The following is a 25010-nucleotide window of genomic DNA, read 5'->3' on the forward strand; positions in this document are numbered from 1 at the left end:
GAGAAGCAATGATGACAACATCATATTTGGTAAATAGAAGTCCATCTACAACTATAAACTTCATGACACTAGAGCACAAGTGGTCCAATAAACAACCAGACCCACAAGGTGTGAAGGGTTATAGATTATGGATTAAAAGTGACAAAGGTTTTAAATTATGAATAGTAGGGATGTAATCTTTAAAGAAGATGAATTTCCTTGCATAGAAGATGCTAATCATAAAAGTGTAGGTATTACTAACAAAACTGTTGTAAGAAATATAGAAAATCAAATTCTTGAAGGTCAAAATCAGGTGGAAAATGTTGATATAAATGATCATAAAGATCAGGTGGAACAAAACCAACAACAACCTGACACCAACCAGGTGGAAACTCATGATGAACAAGCTGATGCTGCAGATCATGGAGAACTAAATCAGGAAATTATAACTGATGTGCAAGACTATCAGTTAGTTCGAGATCGAGAGAAAATAGTCTCTAGACCAACTCAGAGATATGGTTTTGTTGCACTAGATGATATGCTTGCTTATGCTTTCATCACAACAAATGAAATGATCAAAGTGGAACTAACAAGTTATGAAGAAGCAATTGCAAGTAAGGATGTAATTAGGTGGAAGAAAGCTATGGATGAGGAAATGCACTCATTGAACAAAAATAAGACATGAATTTTGGTTTCAAGGCCAAAAGATCACAAGGTTATCAGCTGCAAATGGATATACAAACTCAAAGAAAGGCTAACAAGTGGAAGTAAGCCAAAGTTTAAAGCAAGACTGGGTGCAAAGGGTTTTACTCAGCAAGAAGGAGTAGATTTCAATGAAATCTTTGCACCAATAGTGAAATACAAGACCATAAGTATTATGCTCTCTTTGGTTGCTCAGTTTAATCATGAACTTGAGCAAATGGATGTGACAACAACTTTTCTAAATGGATAGTTAGAGTAGGTCATTTACATGGAACAACCTAGAGGTTATGTAGAGTCCAAGAACTTTACTTAGCTAATTATTTAGTAGTATTATAGTATGTATAGTATTATCTTTGTAACTGTGGATTTTTGGTTCAGACCGGGAATTATTTGGACACTCATAGTAGTACTTATAGATTTTCTAAGTTTAACCTATAGTTTAAGAATATTAATGTTAACCTAAGGTTTGATTATATGACTAATATTAAGGATAATATTTATTATACTATAAGGTTTAGATAAGGACCAATATGATTTTAAGCACATGTTATGAATGGGTGATTAAGGATTAAGTATTTTGAGGATTTAATTTAATAAGGGTAAAATTTTGAATGCTATAAGGTCAGTCAGAAGCTTTGAATACGTTGAGGGCTTAGTCAAGGTTGTTTACTCCATTCAAACTTAGCTAAAAATGTGTAATTTCGTGTTTAATTAATCAGCGTGTGCTGATATATCGCAGCTATAGGGGGCGATATATCGCAGCACGTAGATACGGAAAACACGAGACGATGCACGACTGCCTCGGGCATACTGGCCCAGGCGATATATCGCCTACAGGGGGCGATATATCGCCTCCTTCAGTATGTTTTGAAAGTTTTTGAATTCTTTTTCCATTCAGCCATTCAACCTCTTGATAAGTCCAGCATCTTTTTGAACGAGTCTTCAGCCTCTGCTGAACGATTATTCAAATTATTTTCACCTAAAAAGCTATTATTTTTATTCAAGTAAAATCAAGATCCTTTCATTCCTAAACTCTATTAAATAGGACCTAGTACCCAGCCATTATTCATCTTTTGCTCTAAGTTCAGAGGCTGCAAGTGCTAAGTGAGTGTGAGAGTGTAAACACCTGGTTTGAGGAAATCATAAGCTTGATCCTCATAAGCTTATCAAACACTTTGGGAAGTAAGGTTCTATAGTATTTCGGTTTGTGGTGTAGATTGGTCTTACAAGTCTTTAAGGTAACCCAAAACTCTAGTTCTTTGGTTTTATGTTATTTTCTTTCTCATAGCCTTCTACTCAGTCTTCTAACCTCATTCTTATTTTGGTTAGGAAATCTAAGTTCTTGAGCACATAAGTTTCAGTAAGTATGTTTCTCAATGGTTTAGTCTTCCCATTCCTTTTCATCTCTTTTTCTTCATTAGACTCACTCTTTTTCATAATGGTTATTAGGAGTGTTCCAAAGTCCCAACGCTGTGCACATATCCCGGTAACTTTGGTAAGGAAAATAGGATAGAAATGCATATGTTATATGTCTTATATGTTGTCTTATGTTTCTTATGTTGTGATATGTGTTATGTATGTTTGTAGGCTTGGGCATATGACCCATATGACTAACAAGACCCCAAATAGATTATGGGCATATGACCTACTTAGCTAGTTGGACCCCACTAATCTCATGGGCATATGACTTGTTTAGTCTATCGGACCCCAAGTAATAATGGCCATTATAGTATGTGTATGTAATAAGTGTTATGTTATGTTTTTATGTTTATTATGAAATTTATGTACATGATGTACGTGTTAGATTTTCCTTGCTGGGCATTAGGCTCATTCCTTTTTGTTTTATGTGCAGGAAAATAGCTTTAGTGGCGGTAAGGTTCGTGGATGCTTGAATTGTGTATCGGTGGTGAATGGATTCAAGGAGTCGAGAGTTCGATTTCGAGGATGTAGTCATTTTTTTATGGTCTTTATATGTATTTTCCGCACTTACTATGTAATCCCTTTATTTTATAAATCATGTTATGTTTTGTTTTTCAAACAATGGGATCCCATATCCTTCTTGATATTTATGTAAGTAACTCTTATTTCTATAAGTTTTCTAATAAAATTATGGTATTTTATAAAATGTAAGTTTTAGTAAGAATTTGTATGTATAGTTTCGTTAATGGTCCAAGAGTCTAGAATAGTTGGGTCATTACAGGTTATGAAGCTAAAAAAGGAAAGAGGCAAAGTCTGTTTACTAAAGAAATCCTTATATGGCTTGAAGCAAGCTCCAAGGCAATGGAACAAGCGTTTTGACTCTTTCATCACCAAGCATGGGTTCATCAAGAGAATGTATGATACATGTCTCTATTACAAGGGTACTAACATCATACAAGTTGAATATCTACTTCTTTATGTAGATGGTATGTTGCTGATTAGTAAAGAGAAACAAAAAAAATTGAAAGAATCAAGAAAGTTTTTAACTCAGAGTTTGATATGAAAGACTTGGTAGAGGCTAAGAAAATACTTGGGACCAACATCAAAAGAGATAGAAAGGCTCATTATCTATTTCTAAACCAGAAGGATTATTTGAACAAATTGATAAACAGGTTTTCTATGAGAGGAGCTGAACCAGCTTCTTTACCTTTGTCTAGTCAATTTCAGTTAACCTCTAAGAAAAGCGCGAAGACAAACAAGGAAAGGAAAGAAATGGAAGGAATATCATATGCTAATGCTATTGGGTCGGTTATGTATTCCATGGTATGTTCAAGACCTGATTTGGCATTTCCTACTAGTGTTCTAAGAAGATTTATGGGGGATCCACGAAAACATCATTGGACAGCTATGAAATGGATGCTTAGATACATTGCTATGACTATTGAGTATGGATTAAAGTTTAGTAAGAAATCTGATGTGATTCAGGTGGAAGGTTTTGTCGATGTAGATTTTGTTGGAGACAAGGATTCAAGGAAGTCAAGTACTTCATTTATGTTCTTAGTTTCAAGGACTTGCATTTGCTGGAAGTCTCAATTGTAGCTTGTTGTAGCACTTTCTTCAACTGAATATGTGTATATTGCTGTTGTTGAAGCAATAAAGGAGGGCATTTGGATTCAAGGATTACTTTAAGAGCTTAAAATCTATCATGAGAAGGCAACTGTTTATACTGACAGTTAAAGTGCCTTACACCTTTGTAGGAATCTTGTTTTTCATGATAGAACAACATATTGAGGTGAGGTAAGGAATAATCAAGATAGAGAAGGAACCAAGTGAAGAAATGTAGAGTCCAAGAACTTTACTTAGCTAGTTAGATAGTAGTAGTAATGGTAAAAGCTAGTAGTAGTAATATTATGTTTATTACTATGGATTTTGGTTCAAGTCGGGACTTAGTTGGACACTCGTAGCAACACATGTAGATTTTATAAGTTTAACCTATAGTTTAAGAATATTAATTATAACATAAGATTTGATTAATATATCTGATTCTGAAGATGATATTTATTATACAATAAGGTTTCGATAGACCCAATAAGATGATGACACTTGTTGTATGCATGGTTATTAAGAAATTAAGTATTTTGAGGAAATAGTTTATTAAGAGTGTTGACCCAGATTTTGGCCAACTGACACGGAGTCAGAAATACGCTTGACGTGAATGAATATGTTGAAATGAGTGTGATGACGAAAATAATAAGAACACAAGATTTTATAGTGGTTCGGCCCCAAGATCTGGCAATAACCTACGTCCACTTGAATTGTTATTAAAATGAAATTCAAAGGAGTGATCAAAGAACTAGGGTTCAATGAGTTTCACCAACCTCTGAAGAAGAAAAATACAATTATTCTCATGTAATTTCTCTCTAATCTCAAAGCTCAAAAGGAAAAGGATCGGATCCTCTTCCCTGAGCCCTCTTCTTCTATTTATAAGCTCAGGGAAGATTTACATTGATTTGTTACATATATTCTTTCCTAAATAGTCGGATACTCAGGAAATCATGGGATATAATTTCGGATTCCATCATAACTGCCTAAGATCTTCTCCGTGTATTATGTGCGTACGACTAGGCTGGTCGTATGAAGAAACCGATCGCATGACACTGGGTGTTTTCCTGGTCGATAGTCGAGCACAGATTCTGCCAGGTGTCAGTCACGTGTAATTAATGCTTGCCATGTCATTCACTTTTCATTTTTGGGATAACATTTGCCCCCCAAGTTTGTTTAGTGCGACCAGCAATAAAGAAACTTAAGGGAACAAACGTTCATATCCCCATGATGTCTGTCAGAACCCCCGTGTGTTTTCAAAAATCGTGACATAATTATGTCTAGTCAAGCCTTTTCGGTTTCCAAAAAGACACTTTTGACGGCTTATACACTTCCCCACATTTCGAAAGTGGGAAGTGATGATTACTGCCTTTTTGCCATACCCTCAATCCCTATAAATAAACTTTTCTTTCCCATTAAGAAATTTTTATTCGTCATCTTTGCCGATATTCTCAAGAACTTGCACCAGAGTTCAGAGCTTCGAATACCAGTCCGACGCCTAGCCGAAGGTCTTCCAGTTCGAGTTTTCATTTTCTTCCGAATCTCCATCTTCTCTCAGGTAAGGACTCCATCTTTTAAGCTCTCTATTTCGCCACGCATGCCGTCTTTATGCTCTGATATTTCTGCGTTCTTGAATAGGGTTTTTAGGGTTTTTTGGTATAAACCGCCTACTGTTTGATAAAAATGCATCTTTATGCCTTGTATAGGTTAGGTCGATACTTTGATAGATAGAATCTCTGATTTGGGACGTTAGGTTGACGAAAGATTCAACCTTTAAGCCAGGTGAAAAAACCAAAAAAATTTCCCGCCCTTCAGGAGTCGAAAAAGTTGTCTTCAGAAAACAGTTTTCTTTCCTTTTTGTTTTTATCCATCTTTTAAACTATCCACGTTGAAGTTAGTGTAGGATTAGGATGTTGCTGGTTATTTAGGCACGAGCAACGTTATCCCAACTCCCCACACTACTTCGCGGATTGTGTCTTATCTCCTCCATTGTCTGTTTGCAGTTCATATGCAAGACCCTTGGGGGGAGAAAGACCTATCGAAGACGAACTCTTGGCCCAACTGCTCGAAGGCGAAGAGAATCCATCCACGCTGATTCCAGAAATCCCATTTTCACGTCCTAACCCAAATCCTCCACCAGCTCCTACTCAGAAAATGGCAAGAACAAAAACTAAGGCTAGAAAAAGACGCAACCCTTCTTCTCCAAGTCAGCCTCCTGCTGATGCTCCCTCGACCAGTGGTCGAGGTGAATTCCCTCCTGAAACCGAAGTTCAGAGGCGTGCCCGTCCTCGCCATGCCGACCAGCCGGATGTCGAGTGGCACGTGGTTTCTCTAAGTTCAGTGACAATTCGCATGATCACCAACTATTTAAATAAGTACAATCTGACGGGGGTGACCCTAGTCAGACCTTCCATCGAACAGTGAGCCAACCTTCCAGGGGGGGCTTATAGCGCCTGGTCGAGATACCATATCGAGGTGGGTGCCATCTTGCCTCTTCATTCGTTTTTCCAAGGGGTGGAAAATTACTTCGGGGTGACCCCTTTTAAAATTACCCCGAACGGGTATAGGATGCTGGCCACGCTCTATATCCTCTACAAGCTCAAGAAATGGCTAGCCCCTTCCCTTCATGAGGTCAATTATCTGTTTGACCTCAAGTCCAACCCCAACCAAGACGGTACGGGGTTTTTCCATTTTTGCCACCAGGAGACCGGACGCACCTTTCTGTCCGAGACCACCCATATCTCCAACGTGGGGAAGTATCATCTGGAGTACTTCCTTACGCCCGACATCCCCGCAGACAATCTGGCCATCACTCGAGGAGGTAAGGAAAATAATGATCCTTAAGCCAGTAGTTCCTGCGCTTTAAATCTTTCTTGTCGTAATACTTCAATGTTCCATTGTGTTCCAGGTCCATGGTTACGCCCGACCCCCACTCCAGGAATGCAGTCGAGGTCAGCACTCTTATCCAGTATGTCAAAGGCTGCTAAGAGTGTAAAAAACTTGATCAATGAGGCTAACCTTAGGTTGGCTGGCCTTAAGGGCTCCCAAGCTGCGACTAGCGAACCCGCGGCGGGTGGTGTCCATGCTGATGTAGGACCTGAGCAGGGACCCGAGCAGCAACCTCAGGCACCCCCTCCTAGGAGGAGGCCAACTAGGGTTACAATCAGGGAACCTGTTGTTCCCCACCGAGCAGCAGAACCGTCGGTCCCCAAGGGCAAGGGGAAACAAAAGGCTGCTGAGCCTGCCGAACAGTCTGACGACTCGTCGGATGTATACGGTACACCATTCTCGTTTTTAAATAACTTGCCAATTCCCCTCCACCTATTTGATGGGGATGGCAATTTTAGGAACGCCCCTTCTTTAAATTCAGATTTCTTCCAGGAACTAGGTAGTTCAGTAGATAATGTTACGAGTAGTAGGTGTAGCTCGGGTACCTTACTTTTGTAATCCTTCTACTCTAATCACTGTTTTTTCGCGTCCCTTTAATCTCATTGTTTGAACTGTTACTCTTTGTGCAGGCATGGACTCCGGGGACTTCTTCGACCATTACCAAGCTGCTGCTGATTCTTCTGTCCCGAAGAAGGACAGTAAAAGGGCTCGAGGGGAAAGTAGCAAGACCCCTTTGAAGAAGGCTCGGACAGAAGATGCTTCCGCCGACACCCCTTCCAAGGAGGACCTACCACATCCACCTACCTCCGAGCAGCAAACTCCTGCGCTTGTCAATCCTCGGCCTTCCTCAAAGGCCGCAGACAAAGAGACCTTGGACCATTTGTCCGAAGGCTCCCTGCCCAGCAACATAGTTCGCATGGCCAGGGAGAGAATATATCGACTCTCGAAGCACAAACGCACTTAGGTCGCCATCAATGACACCGCCACTATGGACGTCGACCAGGTCGTCAACAGGGGGTTGAATGAGCTAGCCAGCGTAAGTCATCTTTTGCTATCTCATGGCTTATATTATACTTCTTTTCCTGACTTTCCTCATTTTTTCTTCAGGCGATGCTGTCTTTGACTGCTGGCTGGCTCCGTGCTGGGGCGTTGATCTCTCGAGAAAAGAATTACGACTCCAAGCTGGCCCAGGCCAAGGAAGCGCTTGAGGCTGCTAACGCTAAGCTGCTCGAGGATAACAACAAGTTGCTTGTGGAGAACAAGGAGTTGGCCAAGCTGAACGAGCAATTGTGCAAGGACCAGTCCATTCTCACCCTGGAGCTTCAGGAATCTCAAGAGACATTGAGGCAGGCCCACGAAGAGCGTAAGACCTGGAGGGAGAGCGCTGTACTCGTTACCCAGGAGTGTAAGCTGGCCTAACTTGACCTGGCTGGCAGTAGGGAGGAGTCAAAAAGGCTCGAGGGACGGGTGCTGGAACTCGAGGGGCGCGTTCAGGAGCTTGAAGAGCGCACTCAAGAGCTTGAGGAAGATGGGGCCAGAAATCTGAAGAAGTATAAGGAAGCCACCTTCCTAAGCTTCTATGATTTCTAGAAACATAACCGGGGGGCTAAAATTGACTACCTATCCGAGAAGTTGCAAAGGACGCTAATGGCGCAGTGCACTGCTCGGTTGGAGGCAGAAGAGAAAGTTAAGGCCAAGACCCCTTTTGCTGGTGCTAAAGCCGATCCTCCAGCTGATAAGAGTGCTCCTGCTCCAAAAGACCCTCCTGCTCCAAAATAACTTTTTTCTTTTTATCTTTCACAGTTTTTATGGCCCATGGGCCTACTTGTAAAGACAATTTTCTTTTATTGCTGCAAGGGCAGCTTATTTACTCATGTTTGAACAATTACATCCGAGCAATACTGCTCGCGGTGTAAAAGTTTTTTCCTTTTAATTTCATATTTACATCCGAGCACTAATGCTCGCGGTGTAAACAATTGCCTTATTGATATTATAATATTTATTTTATTATAATACCTGTTCGCATGACCAAACTTAGCATAGTACTTTGGTTTGATTTAACAAAACATAAATTTTGAAAAATGCTCTAAGTACCGTAGCATGCTTTCACTCATTTTGTTCATGTGTTTACATACCTCATGGTATGCTTTGCTATCGATGTGCCTTATATGCCCCCCAAGTGATCAAGGAGCTTTAGGTCCTTGGTCATTTGCCTTGACCACGACCTGTTCGAACATTGCTGCTCGTTATGAAGTTCAACACTTGTAATACAGCAAAACAACACACGTAATGAACAAATACTTGTAAAAATAAATTTACAAAGGTTGGCAAGAATGACTGGCTGCGCACAGTCCGTTATAATCTCGTATTAAAATGGACTAAACATGTCTGTACGAGTGATCTTGAAAAGATCTTACACTTATAAGCGATTATCCATACAACGTGGCTAACCCTTTTTCAAAACTTGTAAAAAGTAAAAATTAATACAAGCCAGTCCTTTAAGAAGGACTGTTCATTGGTAATACTTGCGCAGGTGTTCTCCATTCCAGTAGCGTGGAACGAGATCTCCATTTAAGCGTGCAAGTTTTTAGGTGCCCGGGTGAAGGACTTCTTCGATCTGGTATGGTCCTTCCCAGTTTGTTCCGAGTACTCCAGTAGTGGGGTCGCGGGTATTCAAGAAAACTCGTCGTAGCACTAGCCCCACGACGTTGAATTTTCTTTCTTTTACTTTTGAATTAAAGTACTGAGCGACTTTTTGCTGGTACGCAGCTACTCGGAGTTGGGCTTTTTCTCGTATTTCTTCTATTGAGTCTAGGGACTCCATCATCAATTGGCTGTTCCGATCCTAGTCGTATGTAATTCGTCGATGCGAGGGCGGATCTAACTCAACTGGCAACATGGCTTCATATCCGTATGCTAAGGAAAATAGAGTATGACCTGTCCCTGTTCGGTGAGATGTTCTATACGACCAGAGGACTTCGGGCAGCTGTTCTAGCCATGCTCCTTTGGCGTCTTCTAGCCTTTTCTTCATGGTAGATTTGAGCATTTTATTCACGGCTTCCACTTGTCCATTTGCTTGTGGATGCGCAACTGAAGAAAAGCTTTTAATAATTCTGTGTCTTTCGCAGAAGTCTGTACATAAGTCACTGTCAAACTGGGTTCCGTTGTCTGAGACAATCTTCCGAGGCAGACCATATCGACAAATAATGTTTTTGATGACAAAGTCAAGAACTTTCTTGGTCGTTATGGTAGCGAGTGGTTCAGCTCCAGCCCATTTGGTGAAGTAATCGACTGCTACGATCGCGTACTTTACTCCACCTTTTCCGGTTGGCAGTGAGCCAATCAGGTCTATGCCCCATACTGCGAAAGGCCATGGACTTTGCATCTTCTTTAACTCGTTTGGAGCTGCGCGTGGAATTTTGGAAAACCTTTGACACTTATCGCACTTCCGCACGTACTCCGCAGAGTCTTCATTTATAGTTGGCTAGAAATAGCCCTGCCTTAGAATCTTCTTTGCCAAACTTTGCCCCCCAGCATGATCTCCGCAAAAGCCTTCATGTACTTCCTTCATCAATTCCTTAGCTTTCTCGGGCGTGATACATCTGAGTAGTGGCATGGAATATCCCCTTCGGTATAAAACACCATCGACCAGTATATATCTCGCGGTCTGCCTTTGAAGAGTTCTGGCTTTGTTCCTATCTGTCGGCAGTGCACCGCTGGTAAGATACTCCAACTATGGTGCCATCCACGTATCTTCCATCTGGATTTCCATGCTAGTCACATCTGTTCATATGCTTGGCTCGCTCAATCTTTCTACTGGCACAATGTTCAGAGTGCAACATCTTTCACGCTAGCGAGTTTGGCTAAGGCATCTGCATTTGAATTTTGGTCTCGAGGTATCTGTTGGAGGGTGTACTTCTGGAACTGTGCCAATAGGTCTCTAGTTTTATTTAGGTAGGCTCCCATTTTGAGACCCCGTGCTTGATATTCCCCTAGAACCTGATTCACCACCAAATGTGAATCATTGTAAATATCGAGCACCTTTATATTCATGTCTTTTGCCAATCTCAATCTAGCAAGGAGAAGAAGAAAAATACAATTATTCTCGTGTAATTTCTCTCTAATCTCAAAGCTCAAAAGGAAAAGGATCGGATCCTCTTCCCTGAGCCCTCTTCTTCTATTTATAAGCTCAGGGAAGATTTACATTGATTTGTTACATATATTCTTTCCTAAATAGTCGGATACTCAGGAAATCATGGGAGATAATTTCGGATTCCATCATAACTGCCTAAGATCTTCTCCGTGTATTATGTGCATACGACCATGCTGGTCGTATGAAGAAACCGATCGCATGACACTGGGTGTTTTCCTGGTCGATAGTCGAACACAGATTCTGCCAGGTGTCAGTCACGTGTAATTAATGCTTGCCATGTCATTCACTTCTGATTTTTGGGATAACAAAGAGCAATATTTGAAAACCCCTGAGTCTGGCAGAAGCTTTTAAATCGTATTATGACTTAGTAAAAGTTGTTTACTCAATTCAAATTGAGCTCAAAAAGTGCAATTACGTGTATAGTATTTCAACGTATGCTCATATATCGCCACTCGGGGAATATGAAAACACGTGAACTTTGCACGAACTTTACACGAACGTCGCCACTCTCTTAGGAATATGAGTCCAGGCGATATATCACCTACTAGGGGCGATATATCGGCTCTAGGTCATAGTGTTCAAATCATTTTGAAACCGAGCTCAATTCAACCCATAACCTCTTAGCAAGCCTCTGAATCTTTTTGGCCGAATCTTCAGCCTCTCCTGAACGATTATTCAAATGTTTTTCAATTAAAAAGCCATTATTTTATTCAAGCTAAATGAAGATATTTTCATTCTTGAACTCTATAAATAGGACCTAGTACCCAGCCATTTCTTCATTCATCAAGCTGAGTTCAGAGCCTACAAGCTGCGAAGTTTACTTTAGAGTGTTAAACACTTCGGTTGAGGTTATAAGCTTTATCATTATAAGCTTATTAAACACTTGGGAAGTAAGGTTTATAGTGTATTTCGGTTTCGAGGTGTAGTTCGGGTATAGCAATTTCAAAGGTATCCTTATTCTTAGTTCCTTTATGTATTGTTTCATTAAGTTCTTATAGTTTTCCTCTACTCAAATCCTAACTTGGCATTCTTTATTCTTGGTTAGGCATCTAAATTCTTAGAATTTGAGGTTCTTGTTGGTACGTATATTTTTGATGGTTTAGTTCATTCTTTTCATCTCTTTTCTTTTAGAATACTCACCTCTCTATTAATGGTTTTTAGGAGTGTTCCAAAATCCCGACCTTGTTCTCATCAACCCGGTATTTTAGTAAGGAAAATAGGATAGTTCTTATGTGATATGTGCTATGTTTATATAAAAGTGTTATGATTATGCTATAGTATGATTTTATGTGTTATGATATATGTTTTTGGGGCTTATAGTTGTTATATAGCAAACCCTATCACATTTATGTTTTTGGGGCTTATAGTTGCTATATAGCAAACCCCAACACTTTTATGTTTTTGGGGCTTATAGTTGCTTAACTAGCAAACCCCATTGTAGTTTGAGGCTTATAGTTGCTTAGTTAGCAAACCCCAATAGTCACCATGTACATGGGTTAGAGTTATGATATATGTTCATAGTTTATGTGTATGATTATGTTTCATGCTTGTAGTAGATTTTCCTTGCTGGGCATTAGGCTCATTCCTTTATGTTTTATATGTGCAGGAAAATAGTTATGGTGGCGGGAAGATTTTTGGCAGCTTGAGAATGTGTATTGAGGGAGAGTGGAATCGGTGGAATGCGCGAACGATTCGAGGATGAAGTTGTTTAAGTCTTTCAATCATATTTTCTATGTATTTTTCCGCATCTGAGTTGTAACAAATTTTAAGATTTAAGTTAAGTTATGCTTTACTTTCAAAACAATGGGATCTCATATCCTACTCATGAATTTTTATGTATTTTAAACCTTTACTTTACAATTTTTAAATAAAGTTATGGGTATTTCATATGTATGTTTTCTTAAGATTAGTGTTTGTGTATAGTAGTTTATTAATGGTCCAAAGTCTAGAATAGTTGGGTCGTTACAGTTGGTATCAGAGCAACGGTTCATCCGCATGAAGTTCTCCTCAATACACACACTCAAAGCTCCGAATCTGACCGCCTAGTAAGTGTTTATGATTATAGTTATTATGTTTATATGTATAGCTAACAATTTTAGTCTTTATGTTTCAGTTAAGAATGAACAGAGCATTAACTTATGAATATATCTGAGCCATTAAGGCCCTAAAAAGAATTAGAGAACCACGAAACACCGTAGGAGTGCTAGAAAGAATCACTCGGAGGCTGCTTTTGCTCCACAGAGATATAGGTCACCTCCAAGAATCTAAGCAGATCATGATGAGATTGTTATACCCAAAAATTGGAGAATGCATCCTAGGAGACCCCAAGGGAGTGGTCTTAGGAGACCCCAAGGAGAAAGTGGTCTTAGGAGACCCCAAGGAGGATGTGGTCCTAAGAGACCCCAAGGGAGTGGTCTTAGGAGACCCCAAGGAGAAAGTGGTCTTAGGAGACCCCAAGGAGGATGTGGTCCTAAGAGACCCCAAGGATGTGTAGGAGGCAAGCCTCCCAAGGTTTCCTAAGTGTTGGCTCGAACGTGTCTAAGGTAAGTAGCTAAGGAGGAGGAGTCTCATGCAAGAGGAAGGAGACTTAGATTTTGATAAGGAGAGCCTATACAATGTTCGATCGGACATGTTTGGGAGATGCTAAAGGAGAATGCCTTGACCTTGTCCAAGGTGAGATGTTATGGAGGAGGTTGCCTCAATGTTGTCCAAGGTGAGGCACCAAGGAGGTTTCCTCAATGTCGTCCAAGGTGAGGTGCCAAGGAGGTTGCCCCAATGTTGTCCAAGGTGAGGTGCCAAGGAGGTTGCCTCGGACCACCTTGGTCCGAGGAGAAGCCAAGGAGATTGGTTCAAGGAGGAACATGGCATGCTAGGGGAGAGTGCCATGTTAGAGGAGAGAAGTGCATGTCCTACCACCATGCACGTTCAACCCACAAAAACATGTCCTACCACCATGCATGTTCAACCAGCACTTGCATGGGTAGTGAGTAGGAGGTGGACCAACTAGCTAGAGAAGACTAAGTCAGACACAACTCCAACAACATAAGCGGGAATCTCTCATTCTTCCCACAAATGGGGGGTTTGTTACATTTCGAATTTTGAATGTTTAAATGTAATAAATGTAGTAAATATAATAAAATATCCCTATCATAAGGGATATCAGTTGAGGATCCCAGGCCTATAAATAGAGAGTTTATGGGATGAGAGAGGGGCTTCCTTCTGCTTCTTCTTTCTAGAGAGAGAAAATTGGGTCTGTCTATTCTAGAGAGAGAACGTGCTGAAATAAGAGAGAATTCTTGTATTTTTCACAATCTGTACTGAAGAAACTCAGTTGGCTCAGTCCATCTGATCTTGAGTATAGGTCTATAAATCACAACTCTAAGTGGATTAGGCTATTACCGACAATCGGGGCTGAACCACTATAAAAATCTCCTGTGTTATTTACTTTTCTTGTTTATACCGTCTGTTGTCGTTTTTATTTCTCTTGAAGGCTTGTCGTTATTGACGTTCTCACGTCGTTGGTTAAAAACGCAGTCAACAGAGAGCAATAGAGCAATACGTTTTACTAATTGGACTATTTAGAGATTATCATACTGTAATTGCAGCCTTAGAGGATATATGGGAAACAATGAATGATGAAGATGAATTGCCGGTAGCAATGAGATATTTTTTTCTCTTACTTAGGTTCACGTCAAAAATGGAATTTCAATTTACAAATGAGCAAAAGCATAGAATTTTTACAAACTTTCCTCGAGGGCATTTTGAAGCACATGACAATGAGGACTATGAAGAGTTAGATGATGATATGCTAGATGAAGGATCAGATATAAAAGATCCTGATTTTTAGAATAATTAGTTTCATTGTTTTTTTTCTTTTATGGTTGTAAATAGTGAAAAACTTTCTTTTACCAATTAATATCAATGTTATTTTGTTAATATGTATGAGTTTGATTTTCTTTCACAATCATAATAATGTAGAGTCCAAAGAACTTTACTTAGCTAAGTTAGATAGTAGTATAACAGTAATAATAGTATTATCTTTATGACTGTGGATTTTTGGTTCAGACAGGGATTTATTTGGACACTCATAGTAACACGTGTAGATTTTCTAAGTTTAACCTATAGTCTAGGAATATTAATTTTAACCTAAGGTTTGATTAATATGACTGATATTGAGGGTACTATTTATTATATTATAAGGTTTAGATAAGACCCAATAAGATAATAGCACATGTCATGTGTATGTTTAATAATAATTAAGTATTTTGAGGATTAAATTTATTAAGGTTAAAATTTGAATATCCTAGGGTCAGTCAGCAGCTTTGAAAACGTCAGAGGGCTTAGTCAAGGGTGTTTACTCAATTCAAATTAAGCTAAAAATATGTAATTTCGTGTTTAAATATTCAGCATATGCCGATATATCGCAGCACGAAAAAAAAAACGTCGCACGATTGCCTTGGGCATACTGGCCCAGGCGATATATCGCCTACAAGGGGCGATTGTTGTGAAAATTATATGTGCAAGTGTACACAGTCCAACACAAGTAATATAATGATAAGTGAATCGTCTCCACAGGGATTGGTATTAAAAAGTTCAATGTAAACACCAATTAATTACAATTTAGAAATTTAAGAAAGTGAATTGAGTGGTTGTTGAAACTAAAATAAAATGAAAGAAATTAAAATATGCTTAAAATTAACCACAAGTTCTAGAGAAATAACAGCAAGAAGAATTATCAATGGAAAAATTGGACTTGAATAGCTAAATCCCCCTATGTCAGAAACTGCCCAGAATGCAATAGCATTAAATTTAGCAAATTGCACCAGAGTTAACTAGAATTCCCAATATGCTCACCAGATTTTTCCAAAACTCGTGAATATAGTTTTACCATCCAATTAAATATATTCCTATATCAAATCAGACTTAAGAACACAAATAACAGCACCAATTCTTAAAAGTTATGCAAGGTAAGTAAAATATTCCTATTATACTCACTAAGAACAACCTAACAATGGTTATGCTCTTGCATCATTCAAGTACAAACTACGACATTCAACCTTTCCAGAATTAAATCTAGCTTAATAATCTGCCATTGTTGGCCAAACAATAGCAAAGAATAATCATGAACAACACTTGAATGAACAATGGTGAATTTACGTAAATATGCATTTAAACTTTAATAACTATGACATAGGGTTCTTTAACCATTCAAGTCTCAAAAAGCTTAGCTCATAGCTAAATTAGTATCCAAAATCTGAAATGGAAAATTGATATCCATGAGTTCTAAAATAGCTATTCTAAATTAGGAAATACAAAAATTAAAGAAGAAGAGTAAATGGGACAAATTCGATATAGTTGGTGTGTGAATCCTCCTTGTCCTTCTCGTTCCCCTTCAACAATTGTACTTCTCTATATTTTTCTCTCTATTTTCTGTACTTTTTTCTTCTGATGATAGTCCTTCAATGGCTGCCACTCAGGTGATACGGCTGGTTCTCCCTATTTTCCAAATTAGGGTACAAAATATCCTCTCTCCAATTAGAAAGCCCACCTTCTTTTCCTCCACTTAGGCCCACTTAATTGGACCACTTTTCTGCCCAAAATAACTCCAGCTGGTGCCATTTATGGACCCATGCCACCTGGTCACGGATTAGAAGGAAATGACACAGCTGCCTTTAATTTCCACGTCAGCAAGTGAGCACCAGCATGCTGCAGCATGAATTTTAGCAATCTGGAAAGTTTCAGCTTTTGCTTCCAAACCAAGCTTCCAATTTTTCTTCTTCAATCCTTCCATGGATCGCTTGATTCCCTTTTTACACAGAAAACTAGAACAAGATTAGTTATTTAATTCCAATTTAAACCCAAAATATTGTAAGACTCCAATATTAGATCAACTAATTATATAGATAGATAACAACTTAAAATTGACAAACAAACACCAAAATCATCACTCTTTTTATGCATAATTAAGTGTAAAAGTCAAATAAATAACTCTATATCATAGAGTTATCACACCCCCAAACTTAAAACATTGCTCGCCCTCGAGTGATGACTCAAAAAGAAAGAAAGAAAAAAACACACAACAAAACCGACTTAATCAACAACACACACACTCAAGAGGATATGCTTTCTTAGGATTTAGCTTAGCAAAGGAAATGCTCTCATAAATTTATTAAAATGATGGTGGAATATGATGATGATAGTGATGAGTGTGCCTCTTGCCAATGCTCTCAATCAAATCTCGAGTGCTAATGATGCCACAAATGCATATGTCAAGTGTTCCCACCAATAGAATGTGCATAAACCTTCCCAAACAATCTTGATTCCCTAGAAAAAATTACACCTCGATCCTAAAGCTTAATGCTTGCTTCCATATGTTGACTTAGTGAGACCTTCTCCACTAATGTAGACTAACACTACACCCAAGATCAATAGGACTTTGACTAGCTTATAATATTTGGCTTAGGCTAGGGTAGGATAAAAGGTAGTATCTTCGGCTCACAGTACCCTAAACATCTCAATTTATCTAGGATCAATTACAAGCTCACAAACAATTCCCAAAGATTCACCCACAATATTGACATTTTTATATTTCTCTTGCCATTATTTAATTCCACACAACTAGAAAATAAAGAAAACTTCAACACAACTTCACTTTTTTTTTTCAAAGATGCTACACCCCCAAACTTAGTTTCAAAACCTATTATTGCTTTTTTTTATATATATATATATATTTTCGAAATTGCTTTCTCTGTTTTTTTTTTCAATGGGGATGCACTCTTTATATTTTGCTTTATACAGATTTTTTTTTTTTAATGCAATAATTGACAAAATATATACACAAGGCAAGAGAAATATCACATGAGACTCACTCTCCCCCCAAACTCAAACCCAACATTGTCCCCAATGTGGCCACTAAGAATAAGAACATGAAATGGCTCACCACAGTAGCTGAAGTGCTCACACTCCCCACTCACTTACTCTCAAATGTATATCCTAAATAAATTGAGATGGTTAGGGAGGTAAATGAAGGATTAGGTGTTGTAGGGAAGATGATCATGGGTGAAGAAGAAAATAGGCAAATAAGCTCAAAAGGGGTGACTAGGGACAAAAATATAATGGGTGAGTTGGAAAGGCTCAAACGTCCAAAAATGGCCTAAATCATATCCGTGGTGTATTGTCATCTAGGATTTCGCCTCAAGGGCCACACTAAGCAATTCTAGAAACTTAAACTTTCACAAGGCATTAACTAGCTCTAGAGGATCAAGAAAATATGGGAGAAGGAAATGCACATAATATTGAAAACAACACAATCAATTCACTGTGCAACATCATTAACACCAAAGAAAAGCGCGCAAGATGCAATGACAAAAGGAAATGAGGATGGAGTAATATGGATGCAAGTGATCATCATCGAGCCCTTCGCTAAGCACTACTAAACAAACATAATCCTCTCAATACAACTAACACAAACTGACAAGAGCAGAAACAGCAACAACAGAACACATAAAGCAAGACAGAAAACAGACAAAAAACAGAAAAATATTTAACATAAAGTCAAAAGGTAAAAGAAGGAAGAAACCCCCTTGCAACTAATCGGACTCCTCAGCAGGAGAGTCCATCGCGGTATCGGCAACAGCAACCCATGGCTCCAAAATCTGCTTGGGGAAGGTAGGAAATGAAAGTGCAGTTTTGGGGGTAATCTTCTTAAGTGCTCGATGCATCACCACATTCCGTTGGTGCTCATACTTCCAATAAACATGAAGACGCTCGCACAGCTGAGTTTGAAGAGTCTCTTGCCTAGCCAACCGGTCTAAAATGGGGTCATTCATAGATGAAGAGCCAGCACCTTGTTGAACACGAGAATCGCGAAAATGGATAACACCTTTGTTGGACAGGCGCTCCTCATCCTTCCACACAGGCACACCAGCGGCCTTACACACTTGAGTCACTAAAGACAGAAGAAAAATCTTCCCACTCGTCCGGTGGGCACAAGTAAAAATCTCTTGAGCAAGAATACTACCCACATTAATAGACCGGCCAGTAAGAATACAATAGAGCAATATCATGCGCTCCCGGCTAACTGAAGAATCGTGTGATGTGGGCAAGAACCGAGTTTGAACAAACATATACCAACATTTAGCTCAGGGTTGTAAATCAGTGCGCTTGAAATGAAATGTCCCAGATGAATCAATCCGCCAATCGACCCCAGGCTTAGCAAGCAAAGTCACAATCTCGTGCATTTTCTCCTCAGTGGCACTTTCAAGGAGCTGAGAGTAGTCGCACTCAACTTCAGATAACCCAAATAACTGTTTAATGGATGCTCCTGAAAAGAGAACACTCGCTTCACAAACAGTAACAGAATCAGGCCACATTGAGTTGATGAACTGGGAGTAGAACTCTCTGACTACGGGAACCACAGCTTCATCGGGGTGCTGGCAAAAAGATTCCCACTTCCTTGCATTTATATTATCAGCTAGCCAAGATGGAACACCTGTGAATGGAGTCTTTTTAGGCAGAAAACCTCTCTCAGGATAGATATCTTTAAGCCGAATAAAATCGTCAAATTTCTGCCTAGCTTCTGGGGAAGAAAATCTCTCAAGTGAACTGAGATCCTTAACACTTTTTCTTTTCGGGCCACACTTTTGCCTTGGCCGAGACATATTTCAGTAATAACAAAAGCAGCTACAACTTTCAACAGGGGTGCACACACACAGTACCAGCCAGATAAAGTCCCAAGAAATCACTGCCAAATACTCAAGAATAAACAGCAAAGATGCTCACGGACCCCCCAAGCAGAAGAACAAACCAAAATAATGCACCCATAGGTCGCAGAGAAAACAAAACCCAAGAAAAAGAGAGTCAATATCAGAGAAATTCCCAAACCTGAGTTACCCACGATGGAAAAATATGTTGAAAATTGTCCTGCATGGGACGGAGATGGGAGATGGGACTGGGCTTAGGCACAGCTACGGAAAATGGAGAGACGGATCAGAGGAAATTTCGGCTGGAGCCGAACTCCTTCGCGAAGTGCGGGGACGAGGTTTGGGAGTCTTCACTACTGGGGCCGGGCTTGGACGGGGTCTGACGGTACGGATGGTGGCAGACGGTGGGGTTGGGCTAAGGAGAGGAGCTTCGGCTGGGGGCTGGGTCTGATAGTAGCTCGGGCTGGGTCGAGGCGAGGCGGGGCAGAGGACTCACGGATGGGGTGCTGATGAAACTCAGGGGACTGGGCTTCGCGACTGGGGAACTTGTGTTAGGTTCAGGTGGACGGTGATAGCGAATGCGGGGCTTGGGCTGATGGCGGTGGACGGTGGTAGACAGAGATGGGGGAAACGGGGCAGAGGACTCACGGATGGGTCGCGCACCTGGGCGGAGTGTTGGGACAGGGCAGAGGTGCTTCGGCTGGGGTGGGTTTAGTGAAAGAGAAAGAAAGAATTCGGGCTGACTAATTTGGGAAATTGGCTTTTAATTTCTCTGTTTTCTTGATATATTTGTTTTTGTTTTTTTCTGTTTGTTTATTTTTCTTCTCTAACCTAGCCAAGCCCATTCCAAAGAAAACCCGATACCTTGCCAGGTGCTCTGTATTGCCTCAAATTTGTCTATTCAAGAGGCCTGCTTGCTAAATTTCATGTTGTAGCATCCTAGAGCATTTATAACTTGCTTGCCAAAACTGAATTCCTTCCCCAAGCTGAGAAAATCAGTAACTTTCAACCCCAAAACTGCACCAGTGCATCGAAATCAAGATTTACCCTGCCTCCAGTGGACCTAAAAAAAAAAAAAACAGCAACACTAAAACAAAAATCAATAACACTAAAGTAAAGAAAATAAAATTTGAACTAAGTAATATAAAATATAACTATATGTATATATATTTTTATCCTGCTTTTTTTTTCTTTCTTTTTCTTGTTATATATATATATATAAATATACAAAATGACTTGCTTGAATCTCTCTCGCTCTTCGGGTCTCCCTTAAAATAACACAATGAGCACAAGGAACCCGAAGTACCATCCGCTTCATGCATCCTCCAAAGTAATGGAGGTCTTCGCTCGGTTGACCTCTCCTTCCCAATAATGCTTAAGTTGCTGGCCATTCACTTTAAACTCTCTACCGGACTGATCTTCCCTTACTTCAACAGCCCCATGAGGATACACCTTGATGATTGTGAATGGCCTCGACTACCTGGATTTCAATTTACCAGGAAATAACTTCAGCCGCGAGTTAAAGAGAAAAACTCGCTGTCCTTCTTCAAACCTTTGGGAATGAGCTTTCCTACCACACTTCTTTTTCTTCTTTCTATGTGGCTCTTGCAAATGAGACGGTGCCTTGTTTATACTTGCCCCTAGCTCATTGTTTCTCTCAAATTCTTTAAGAGATAGCCTCATCCTCACTTTCTTGTTATACCTTAGAGTTCTTGATAGTGATGGCAAAACAATCTCCTACTTCATCTGGAGAGCGTATAGGATTGAATACCTTGAAAGTTACCTGTTCTTCTTGAGCTCTCATTGTGAGCTCCCCTTTTTCCACGTCAATCAAGGTCCTCCCAGTAGCTAGAAATGGCCTACCCAAGATAATAGGAACATCTCTATCCACTTCATAATCAAGAATGATGAAATCGGCCGGAAAAATGAACTTATCAACTTGCACTAGAACATCTTCAATTTTTCCTTCCGGGTGTGCCATAGAAAGATCTGCCAATTGCAAAGTAATTGTGGTTGGTCTAGCTTCCCCAATGCCTAGCTTTTTGAAAATTGACATAGGCATTAGATTAATACTAGCACCTAAGTCACATAGAGCTCTTCCCACATCTCTTCCACCAATTGAACATGGAATTGTAAAGCTGCCTGGATCTTTCAATTTAGGAGGAATCTTGCTTTTTAACATTGCACTACAACCCTCCGTCAAAGCAACTGTTTCAAACTCACCAAGCCTCATCTTCTTTGTCAAAATATCTTTCAAGAACTTCACATAAGTTGGCATTTGCTCCAATGCTTCTACCAATGGAATGTTGATATGGAGCTGCTTTAAAACATCCAAAAATTTCCTGAATTGACCATCCTGCTGCTGCTTTTTGAATCGTTGAGGAAATGGTGGAGGTGGTTTATGTAAAACCTTTTCTGTAACAGATTGCTGAACTGATGCTGTAGCATTCTGGGTAATTTCAGCAGCTGAACTTGCTGAGTTTTCCCTCTTCTCTTCACCAATTTGGATTGAAGTGGGCTCGTTTTTTCGCTTATCTTTCTCCTCATTTAACTCCAGATTTTTTCCACTCCTCAAAGTCACCACTTTGCACTGCTCTTTGCCATCCCTCCTTGGATTTTCGGTGTCACTTGGAAAGGTGCCTTGCGGTCTATTCTTCAATTCATTAGCCAATTGCCCCATTTGAATCTCAAGGTTTCTCAAGGAGGCTGCTTGGCTCTGAATCACAACATCATTCTTGGCCATATATTCTTTCATTAAACTCTCCAAAGAGCTTAATTGAGATACTTGAGGCGGAGAAGGTTGTTGCACTCTTGGTGGTTATTGAGAAAACCCCGGTGGATATGTAGTCTTGCCTTGCATTGGTGCTCCACTTGAACTAGCTCCTTGACCCCCCCATGAGAAGTTCGGATGGTTCCTCCAACCCGGATTGTAAGAGTTCGAATATGGGTTGTTACGACTCACATTTTGATTCCCCAAGTAACAAACTGATGCAGGATTTGATGGACAGCTGTCAAATGTGTGCCCATCTCCACAATAAACACAAGAAACATCTGCCACTTGGCCCATAGCAGCTGGTTGTACCATTCCCCCCAAACTCATGTTCTTGAGAAGGTTAGTCATTGAAGAAACTTGAGCTGTCAAAGCTGTCAATGCATCAACTTCAAGTATACCAGCCACTTTTAGACTTGTTGAGGCTCTAACATTGGACCATTGATAATTGTTGCTAGCTATCCTCTCCAAAATCTCATAGGCTTCATTGTAGGACTTAGAGAGAATAACCCCATTGGCTGAAGCGTCTAACACCATACGAGTGGAAGAATTGAGCCCATTGTAGAAAGTCTGCATTTGTATACAATGTGGGATCCCGTGGTGTGGGCACTTTCTCAATAATTCCTTGAATCTCTCCCACGCTTCACAGAATGATTCATCTTCCAGCTGCTGAAATGACATGATTTCATTGCGAAACTTGGCATTTTTGGTAGGGGGAAAGTACTTCATCAGGAATTTTTCAGCCAACTCATTCCATGTAGTCACCGAGTCGGGAGGAAGGGTGTTGAGCCAAGCTCTAGCTCGATCCCTCAAAGAGAACAGGAACAACTTCAACCTTAGGGCCTCTTCACTTACTCCTTGTAGCCTGAAAGAATCGCTAACCTCCAAAAATGAACGAAGGTGGAGATGAGGATCTTCCGTTGGCAGCCCACTAAATTGACCAACCGTTTGGAGCATTTGGAACATGACGAGCTTTAACTCAAATTGGGTTGCTTGGATTTCGGGCCTCACAATGCTCGGATTGAGCTCATTAAACATAGGGGCAGCATACTCCCTTATGCCCCTCTCTCTATCATCGGCCAAAGAAATGGCGTTAGCAATATTATGGGCATCCCCAACCCCTTCAATCTCATCAGCCATATTGAAATGATTTTTACCCCTTTGTTCCCTTCTTCTTCTTCTAAAAGTGCGTTCAATTTCGGGGTCAATAGGAGCTAGTTCAAGGTCTTCTTGCTCGTTCATGCACTAGAGTATTCCTGAAAATTCACAAAACCGAGCAAGCAAGATTAGAACAACATAGAAAAATAAATTGCAAAATAATTGATATTACACAAATTTTTAATTTCAATCCCCGGCAACGGCGCCAAAAAATTGTTGTGAAAATTATATGTGCAAGTGTACACAGTCCAACACAAGTAATATAATGATAAGTGAATCGTCTCCACAGGGATTGGTATTAAAAAGTTCAATGTAAACACCAATTAATTACAATTTAGAAATTTAAGAAAGTGAATTGAGTGGTTGTTGAAACTAAAATAAAATGAAAGAAATTAAAATATGCTTAAAATTAACCACAAGTTCTAGTGAAATAACAGCAAGAAGAATTATCAATGGAAAAATTGGACTTGAATAGCTAAATCCCCCTATGTCAGAAACTGCCCAGAATGCTATAGCATTAAATTTAGCAAATTGCACCAGAGTTAACTAGAATTCCCAATATGCTCACCAGATTTTTCCAAAACTCGTGAATATAGTTTTACCATCCAATTAAATATATTCCTATATCAAATCAGACTTAAGAACACAAATAACAGCACCAATTCTTAAAAGTTATGCAAGGTAAGTAAAATATTCCTATTCTACTCACTAAGAACAACCTAACAATGGTTATGCTCTTGCATCATTCAAGTACAAACTACTACATTCAACCTTTCCAGAATTAAATCTAGCTTAATAATCTGCCATTGTTGGCCAAACAACAGCAAACAATAATCATGAACATCACTTGAATGAACAATGGTGAATTTACGTAAATATGCATTTAAACTTTAATAACTATGACATAGGGTTCTTTAACCATTCAAGTCTCAAAAAGCTTAGCTCATAGCTAAATTAGTATCCAAAATCTGAAATGGAAAATTGATATCCATGAGTTCTAAAATAGCTATTCTAAATTAGGAAATACAAAAATTAAAGAAGAAGAGTAAATGGGACAAATCCGATATAGTTGGTGTGTGAATCCTCCTTGTCCTTCTCGTTCCCCTTCAACAATTGTACTTCTCTATATTTTTCTCTCTATTTTCTGTACTTTTTTCTTCTGATGATAGTCCTTCAATGGCTGCCACTCAGGTGATATGGCTGGTTCTCCCTATTTTCCAAATTAGGGTACAAAATATCCTCTCTCCAATTAGAAAGCCCACCTTCTTTTCCTCCACTTAGGCCCACTTAATTGGACCACTTTTCTGCCCAAAATAACTCCAGCTGGCGCCATTTATGGACCCATGCCACCTGGTCACGGATTAGAAGGAAATGACACAGCTGCCTTTAATTTCCACGTCAGCAAGTGAGCTCCAGCATGCTGCAGCATGAATTTTAGCAATCTGGAAAGTTTCAGCTTTTGCTTCCAAACCAAGCTTCCAATTTTTCTTCTTCAATCCTTCCATGGATCGCTTGATTCCCTTTTTACGCAGAAAACTAGAACAAGATTAGTTATTTAATTCCAATTTAAACGCAAAATATTGTAAGACTCCAATATTAGATCAACTAATTATATAGATAGATAACAACTTAAAAT

General features: G+C 39.6%; 1 protein-coding gene and 1 non-coding gene across 2 annotated transcripts; one reads left to right on the forward strand and one right to left on the reverse strand.

Moving 5' to 3' along the window:
- Window positions 1-21142: 21142 nt before the first annotated feature.
- LOC133786038 (uncharacterized) lies at window positions 21143-22189 on the reverse strand. Its single transcript, XM_062225252.1, has one exon. The coding sequence runs from the start codon at window positions 22187-22189 to the stop codon at window positions 21143-21145; it is 1047 nt and encodes a 348-aa protein (XP_062081236.1).
- Window positions 22190-22808: 619 nt separating this feature from the next.
- LOC133787537 (small nucleolar RNA R71) lies at window positions 22809-22914 on the forward strand. Its single transcript, XR_009872553.1, has one exon. It is a non-coding gene; the product is annotated as a small nucleolar RNA R71 (small nucleolar RNA).
- Window positions 22915-25010: the final 2096 nt, after the last annotated feature.

Source organism: Humulus lupulus, chromosome 6 (assembly GCF_963169125.1).
Source record: "Humulus lupulus chromosome 6, drHumLupu1.1, whole genome shotgun sequence".
Lineage (NCBI taxonomy): Eukaryota > Viridiplantae > Streptophyta > Magnoliopsida > Rosales > Cannabaceae > Humulus > Humulus lupulus.